The sequence below is a fragment of the Neolamprologus multifasciatus genome, chromosome 13, assembly GCF_963576455.1.
Source record: "Neolamprologus multifasciatus chromosome 13, fNeoMul1.2, whole genome shotgun sequence".
Classification (NCBI taxonomy): Eukaryota; Metazoa; Chordata; class Actinopteri; order Cichliformes; family Cichlidae; genus Neolamprologus; species Neolamprologus multifasciatus.
The window spans coordinates 22,463,455-22,472,023 of NC_140451.1; the positions used below are offsets into that span (position 1 = coordinate 22,463,455).

The 8,569-nt window shown below is 37.5% G+C and overlaps 1 protein-coding gene across 1 annotated transcript in view; it reads left to right on the forward strand.

Moving 5' to 3' along the window:
• Positions 1 to 7,483, forward strand: part of pgbd5 (piggyBac transposable element derived 5) — a 29,252-nt gene extending 21,769 nt beyond the window's left edge. The window contains exon 7 of the mRNA XM_085182488.1: positions 969 to 7,483. Coding sequence (XP_085038614.1) covers positions 969 to 1,164 — 196 coding nt within the window. The 3' untranslated portion in view covers positions 1,165 to 7,483. The remainder of the gene's footprint in view (positions 1 to 968) is intronic.
• The last annotated feature ends 1,086 nt before the right edge of the window (positions 7,484 to 8,569 follow it).

Consider the following 8,569-nt stretch of genomic DNA (forward strand, 5'->3'; position numbering starts at 1 on the left):
TCTGCTTTGATAAACTCTTGGGTTGCGCTTGCAGTATGCTCTTGGCCATTATTCCTTTTCACTGTGAAGCACTGTCCAATCAATTTTTCACCATTTGTCTGAATTTGAATCTGATCTCATCTCACTAGTGACCTGGTTTCACTGGCAGCCATACACGACCCTACATCCACTATATTTGACAGATGAGGTTGGATCATGAGCTGTTCTGTCTTGCTCAATACTTTTCTCTCGGTTTAATTTGTCCAAATATATTTTTTCAGAGCTTTGCAAACTTTAGATCTTTTCCTGTATAGTCTTATTTGGCCTTCTTGTTCTTGATTGTAACCAGTGGTTTGCACCTTGTTGTGAACACTGTGTTTTCATTCATTAAGTTATCTGTTGATTGTAGACTTTTACAATGATACATCCACCTTCTCAAGAGTGTTCTTGACTTGGTTAGATGTTGTGAAGTTGTTGTTTTTTTTCCACTACGGAAATAATTCTATGTGTCCTTTTTTATTTTTCTTCTGTGGTCTTTTTTGGTGTTACTGAGCTATCCATGTCATTTCTTCTTTTTAAACCTGCTGATTTGGCCCTTGTTTGCACTGAAATTGCTTTGGATCTCATATTTTTAAAAAAACGACGTGCAAGTTCAACACTTGGAAGAAATGTGTTCACCCGTTCATAAAACTATATCTGTCAATCGTCCAATTAATTTTAAGCCTCTAAAAAATGGAGGACTATGTATGACTGTAATTCCTGTATAAAAAAAAAAAAAAAAAAGAAAAAGTTAACATTAATTAATTAAAGCTAAAAGTCTGCACTTCGAGCACATCTTGATTGTTTGATTTAAAAACCCAGAGACAAAATTGAAAAAATGTGTTGGGCCTATATGTTTTTGGACAATAACTATAGATAGTCAAACGTAACCATATTATTTACATCTTTGCAAAGAGATTCAGCAGTAACCGGCTCATTTCTCCGCACAGGTACTTCATCTTCCACAAGCCTAACAAGACATGGCAGCAGGTGTTCTGGTTGAGCATCAGTATTGCCATCAACAACGCATACATCCTATACAAGATGTCTGACGCCTACACAGTCAAACGCTACAGTCGAGCGCAGTTTGGAGAGAGACTGGTCAGAGAGCTGCTTGATCTAGACGACTGCTCCCCCACGCAGTGAGAAAGAGAAGGAGGAGGTTGATGAAGACAGAAGGAGCTCACAACAAAAACACTTAACACAACCCCCCACACACATACATTCACGCTCAACCTTACAGACTTTGCAGTCTGTGTCTATGTGATAATACTGAAGCAGTGCCAAGCCTATTTCTCTCTTCCTATAGTGGTTTTTGTGGCTCTGTAAATATTAATTAACACACAACTGCATACTACACAATAATCGTGAGCCATGAGACTCGACTGCAATCATTAACCCCGCAGATTTACTAAGGATTTGTCAACAGGAGCTTTTTCCCAAGCAGAGCTGAATGATGGAACAGGAAAAGCAAGAAGATTTCACTCCTAAATGATGTCAGCTTCAAGTTTTAACGAGTTAAATTATTTATACAAGCCTGAATGAAACTTCTGCACAAAGTGTCCAAACCCCATAACCGTCAGGCTGAAAGGCTACATGTAGCTCAATATTTACACTCTGCAAAAAACACCTGTAACAAAGTCTTAGTAAACCAGGAATAAGGTGTGTTCACACGCTGCATGCGATAAGAATCTCGATTGTGATGTTTACTTGTTCGGTGTGAAAATGATTTCTGCTCCAGGTGAGTTTTGAAAATTTGTACGTGTGTATTTAGTAAGTGGAAACTGCCGTTTGTGTGTGCGACATTGAGCCAGAGGATGTAAATGTATGGCTTTTGTGACCCAGATGTGTTGTGTTGCTGCATATTGTACCTATGAGAGAAAGACTGTCAGTCGCTATAAAGCCACACCCAGCAGTGTGCCACAGCTCCACAGCCTCCCAGAAAAGACCAAAAAAAGTCTTTAAAAAGTTCCTGCTTCCAGTTTTTTTTAATTGTAATAAGTAATATGAAATAAACGGCAATAAAGTTAAAGCTAGGAAAACATTCCTAGGTTTCGTTTTGTTTATCAAAGAGTTTGCTTCTTGAACTCAGGTTAACTGTGTGTGTAGGTGTTGATTTTATTTGACCACAGAAATTAACAACTCCACAACTGTTACCAAATGTTACCCAATCTTGATTGGTACACATATATATATGTGACCTATACAAAGGAAGCAATTAATAGACTAGTTAATAAACAGGCATTCAGGGTCTTTAACAACAACTCTAACAACAAATGCTGTCACATCTGCGTCCCGTTTTTGTACCAAGAACACTTTTTTTGGCAGGAAAGTCGTCATAATCATGTGATTCATTACACTTTAGTGTACTTAGCTTTGCAAGGAAGAACATGTTCAAATCTCCTCGATTAAATGAGCCAGTGTTGCTAGGCAATGAGTATAATCTTGGCCAATGGACAGGGATTTGGGTAACATTCCTTGGCAGCGTTTAGGCCCAGAAAGTAAAAACGAAATCACTGGTGGCTTATAAAACGTCTTAACAAAACAAATGTTTGAACAAATTATATATTATTATATTTTCTCAGTTGTTTTTGGCACATTTCACCAAACATTATTTCTCAGCACATTTTTGAAAAATGCACGTCCCAAAATTTTACTCTGTCAGTGAATGACTCTCTGTCCTCACAAATCCCACAACGGTAAACCGAGCTGCTGAAAATGAATTTTTCATCAGAATGACCGACTAGACGTGTGTTCCTAATCTTTGTCATTTCCAAAAGGTTTTTCCCAACATGTTTTCACTGACTGAAAATTTACATAGCACAATACAGACCAAAAAAATGCCCCCTTTGCAGGTTTTGCCTGTTTCTAACAACCTGCTGTCACACTGTAGCTCTATAAATGTGTTTTATAGCACTCTTACACCTGAATTACACCTTTATGCTAACCTGATCGTGTATCCCATTGGTTGATCTGAGAGGAATGTGTTAAACCAAACACCATGAAGCTTCTTACTTTGGAGCAGAAAACTAAATATAAAGAAAGCTGACCTGCCTCGAACAAAAAGACACATACAATTAATAACTGTTAAAAATTCTAGACAATAGTGATTAGTCATCAGGCTAAATGTGCTAAACGATTTGCAGTACGCCACCAGTTCACAACATCCCACGCTAAAGAGTTTAGACACGACAGAAAGAAACTTTCTTAAAGCCCCTGAAAACTTTGTTTCAAACTTTTTTTTTTCCTAAAGACCAGAAAGCAAAAGTGAGGGAAATACAGTCTACATTCAATACAAAGTAACAGTGAAGATGCCGTTTGATTTGTACAACAGATTGTACTTACAAGAGCTTAATTCACATATTCTCAAACTTTAATTAAAGGCATACACGCCATTACGAAAGACTAACAAGTAAAGTTCAAGCGCCACTTTGATGCTGTTATATGGGTTCATTTGCAAACAAAGAATCATTCTGTTGTGGACAAATAACCAAAATTTGTAAAGGATTTTATGTTGTTTCAATATGTTCAACTGTCAATCAGTAAATGAGCCAGCCAACCCCCCCCCCCCCCCCCCCCCCCCCAGGCTATAACACTGCTGTCTGTAGCTTTAACAAGGTCAACACTTTATTGTTGTGCTGAACCGTGTTATGAAGACTGTAAGTGAAAGGTGTCGACGCGTGCTTGCCCCATCAGCATGGTTCAAAGTGTGTATTCATATACTGGTATGATGACTGTCTTTATGCTGGTAAAGCAAAGTTGCTGAGCGAATTGATCCCACCCCCGTCACACTCTTGCACTTTGAGGAGAGCTATAAAGTCAGCAACACACATATTAAATAATCATTTTAGTTTTGATTTCAAATTGAAAAAATAAACGATTCTCTGCTCTCACAGATGAATTTTGTAAATATTAGTAGATACAGAAATAGATTGTATTAAAAGAAAATACACCAATGATATATGAATGAAATTTAATGACTGTAACCAAAACAGAGAATTCTACTTCCACTGTAGATTTAGAGAAAGTGCAGTACTGTACGTCTGTGTATATTTTGTTTACAAATTACTGTGAGTGTATGTCCATAATCACACTCTTACTGACACTCGAGATTGTGATTTCTTATTAATCTTTTTCACTAATCCAAAGCATTGTTGTCACCGTTACTCTTGCCTGTGTGTGTGAGAAAAAGCCACTGAATGTTGTAGCATTGTTCACCCCGAAGTAACACTCTGAATCTTAGCCGGCTCTTCTGTTGTGTCTTTGATTACAATATTTGATATCCACAGATTTGTTGTGTAGTTTGCCATTCACTTGAAGTGTATCATAATGTCGACGTGAAATACAGACGTAGACATTGTAGAAGCAGTCTGCCACCGTGCGGCAACACTCTCCGAGCTGAAACAATGAAAGTAAATTGGACCATTAGATGGGTTTTGTTTTAATAACACAAATTGTGCATTTTGCATAATTTACACAGGAAATGCAAAGCAACTCTTGCCACTGATGAGCACTTGTGTTTCATAGAGGGGTTTTTTTCTATTATGCAAGGGTAAGGACAGAATTTTTCATTTTAACTCTTTAGGGAATGAAGAATTAATTTCTATACAGATTAATTAAAAATCTCCGTTTCCATTTTATGCACATTTTTAAAACGATAAGATTCAATCATTTGAGGTTTGACTGGAGCTCTTAATTGTGTCAGCCTGCTCCTATTTAAATAATCAATTACTGCAGAGATGTTAATGCTAAAAAAAAAAGTCCAGCTCTCTATCATTATCCCTGTGCAGTAACTATCTAAGTGATTGTTATGGGTCACTGTGTATCAACACTACATCTATTAGTGTGAGTTTCTGAACACGTTTCAAGACCATTAATAGATGGACAAGAGATAGACTTTTTTCTAATATATTCAACTTATCCAGTTCACGGTTGCAGCGTGGAGTCTGTCTCAGATGTCAGAGGGTAAAAAATGAGGTATATCCTGAGCAGGTTACCAGTCTATTGCAAGGTGTTAATTTTATCTGTTAATAAATAATAATAAAACATCCCAGTCATTGTCAATAGATTGCTATTTTGGAGAAAAACGTATGGCTAAGCCCCTTAAAGCTGGAAATCTTGACATCTGATTGGCATTTAAAGCCTTAAAAAACTACAAACTGCAAACATGTGAGTGTTTTGTGTCTTTTTACTTTTGAATTAAGTCTGATATCTTCCATTAATGCTCATACATCTAGACATAATATGTAGACGTGAGAAAACAAGATGTTAATGATAAAGAAGGGAATATTGTGGAGCCATTAGGTCAGAAATATTTGCCTTTCATTTGGATTCGTCAGGAAGAAAAAATGTTGTCCAAACGTTAACTGCGTGTAAATTATTACAAAAAGATAACGTGAAATTAGTCAGACTCATTTCATGTGTGTTTGTGCGTTATGTACCGGTTTATCATCTCCACACAGTGTCTCACAGATGTCTGTCGCTATCTGTGAGACGGATGTAATACTGAAGCGTTTTGATGAGCGATAGCTTTGGACATGTTAAAGATTTCAAGTGACTGACCTCAGGGCTTCATGACTAATTGCTGTACTATATATTCACTCACACAAATAGCATATATACAGTACTTCTATACCCTTATCAGGTGCTTTCAAACCACTGTAGATTTATTGCTCTAATCAGGAGCTTTTTTGCAAGAGTTGTACCGCTATTATTTCCAGATAAAATGTCAGAAATAACAATATTACTAAGCACCAAATTGTGGTGAAAATGTTCCGCTTCCCATGATTCTGGATTGAAATGGTGGCTGCAGGATGTGGCATTAGCGATTACTGTGGGCTAAGTGTTATCTAGCTTCACAGAAGTGCCAGAAGGATGTGTGTATGTGCATGTAATGTTAAAGCTGGCTGTGTTTGAAAAAAAAAAATGTAATAACCGGTGTATGCTGGACCAAATAACTTTCTAAAATGTGTGTGGTGATGAGCTGTACAACGTTGTCGTGTAAATGTGTTTTCATTAAAACACCACTCATAAGTGCCACATTAAAGAGTTGGAGAGGCTTATTATTCGTCAGGTAACTGTAAATCACAAGGAATGCTGAGACTTTGTGTCAAATGTGCGTCAGAGCCTGACTTGTATCTCATTTTTCCACAGAGTTTCACTTGGATCTAATGCAATCCATTTATGAAGAAATTTCAAATCAGAAGTCATTCTCACTGCGCTTAATGCAATTCTCAAATCAGTAACGCATTAGCCTTTCTCATTGTTTTTATACATACTGCTATGGTTTCTGTGCATGCTTCACTGCTAAAGATATTTGTTATTGTGTTGTTGCACTTTTCACTTGTATCTCACAACTCATCAAGAGCATTGAATTAGTGTTTTCAATCAAATCAGCACAAGGTGGTGAAAACATTCCTTAAGAGATTTGGTCTACTGGGATTTTCTTGGACAACCATCTGTAGGCTTTACGGTGAACGGTCTGAAAAGGAGAAAATAAATCCAGTTTTCTTGGTGAAAATACCTTTTTGATGTCAGAGGAGAACGACAAGACTACTTTGAGCTGAGGCAACAGTAACTCAGTCAGCCGCTCGTTATAAATGAGGTATGCAGAAGAGCATCTGTGAACACACAACACACTGGCCCTTGATGTAGATGGGCAGCAGCAGAGGACTACACCAGGGGCCGCTCCTGTCACCTACCGACAGGAAACTGAGGCTACATTTCGCACTGACTCAACAAACTGCACAACAGAAGATTGGAAAAACATTACACTACAGTGGCCTCCAGTCACCAGAGTTCAGTCCAGTAGAGCACCTTAGGAATGTGAATAAATGGGAAATTTGGGTAACAAAAACTGCAGCAACTATGGGATGCTATTTTGTCAATAAGGAACTAATTATCTGAGGAATGTTTCTAGCACCTCCCTGCACCACTGAAGAAAAAGGGGATCTAACCTTGTAATACCCAGGATACTGTAATAATGTAATAACATATACATATACACACACACACACGTAACACCTGTTTTGATGAGTTGTGAGATTCAAATGAGAAGTGTGTCAACACAATAACAAATATCTTTAATGCTAAAGCAGAAACCACAACAGCATGCACAAAAAACACTGTGATAATGCTAACATGAGAACTGCATTAAGACTAGAGAGCATGACGTTTGCAATGTGAGAACTGCAAGCTACACAGCCAGCTCACTACACTTTGTTTTTGGTTTTGATGGGATGCATATTCATGCCATTTCTCACTTTGTCTGATCTCCTGTTTGTAAAATACAGACTCACCCATGCATTGCTCCCTTTGTCGCTTTGTGGATTTACTCAGCTCCTACTGTTCCTGCCAAGGACTCGTTCACATACACACTGTCAGCCTCACCGTGAGTATCTTTCTTTCAGTTTGAAAAGCTGCCAAAGCTTCAAGCAGCCAAAAGAACAAAACAAATTATGTGCAACACTTAGCAGCATTTCACCTGTTTATTGTTCTGCCTCATCGTATCCGCATAAATATAAATACCCCCATTTAATCCACATGTCATCTTCATTTTTGCTTTATTTAAATCTTGTACAGAACAGTGGACACTGAATATATATTAGCTGACTATATCTGAGCAGAGTCACATTAAAGGAATTATACATTCAAGTGCATTATGACTGTTTTGAGAGAATTGTATCCATACCCATTTGTCATGTACCTCATTATGTCTATTTGTTTCAGTCTTTGTGTCGACTGGATTAGTGTTCCTCCAACTAACAGTTATGATTTTCTTGGCAATCAGTTTTATTATACAGAGTACAGACCCCTACTATTTTGCTGAGGAAGAACTCCAAGTGCAAACACTATAGGATCCACAGGAATAACATTCAACATTTCTTCAATCTCTTCTTTTATATCCTGCCAATACCTCTGGAGCACTGTTCCACAAGACATGCTAAAAGATCACCTATGAGTCGGCAGTTTCTCCAAAACAAGGGCGATGGAGAAGCTTTACAAAATGTTCAGATTTTTTAAAAAAACACACATTTTGATCCTTCAATCAAATTCCTTCCATATATTACTACTAATGAGTTTGTGATTATTCATGCATGTGTCCTCAGAGACCAAATTTAATTAAACTCCCCACTATTTTTTTTTTAGAGTGTTTTCTGCAATCTTATTTACCAGCATCCTCTATATGTGTGAGAATATGGTTCTTAGCAGATATTTTCCAGTTCCAGTAATAAAACATTGTTCAATACCCACTGCTCTCTTCAGCCTTGGGATATAGTGCCTTAGCTGTAGGTAGCAAAAGAAAGTAATTTGGGGAAAGTGCAAATTGGTTTTGTAATTGAACAAATTATTTTATTCCCCTACTGTCAAAGAACTGGTTTATTATACTATTATGCTTCCTTTAGAGTGCCACTATTTGAATCCAATTATCCCACAATGATGGTAGGAGATCTATACTACGAGCAGTAGGCATCACTGGTAATAAACATATCTATTATTCCAAAGTTTTAATTCAAGAAGGGCTGGGCTGAAAGCTCCACACAAAATATGT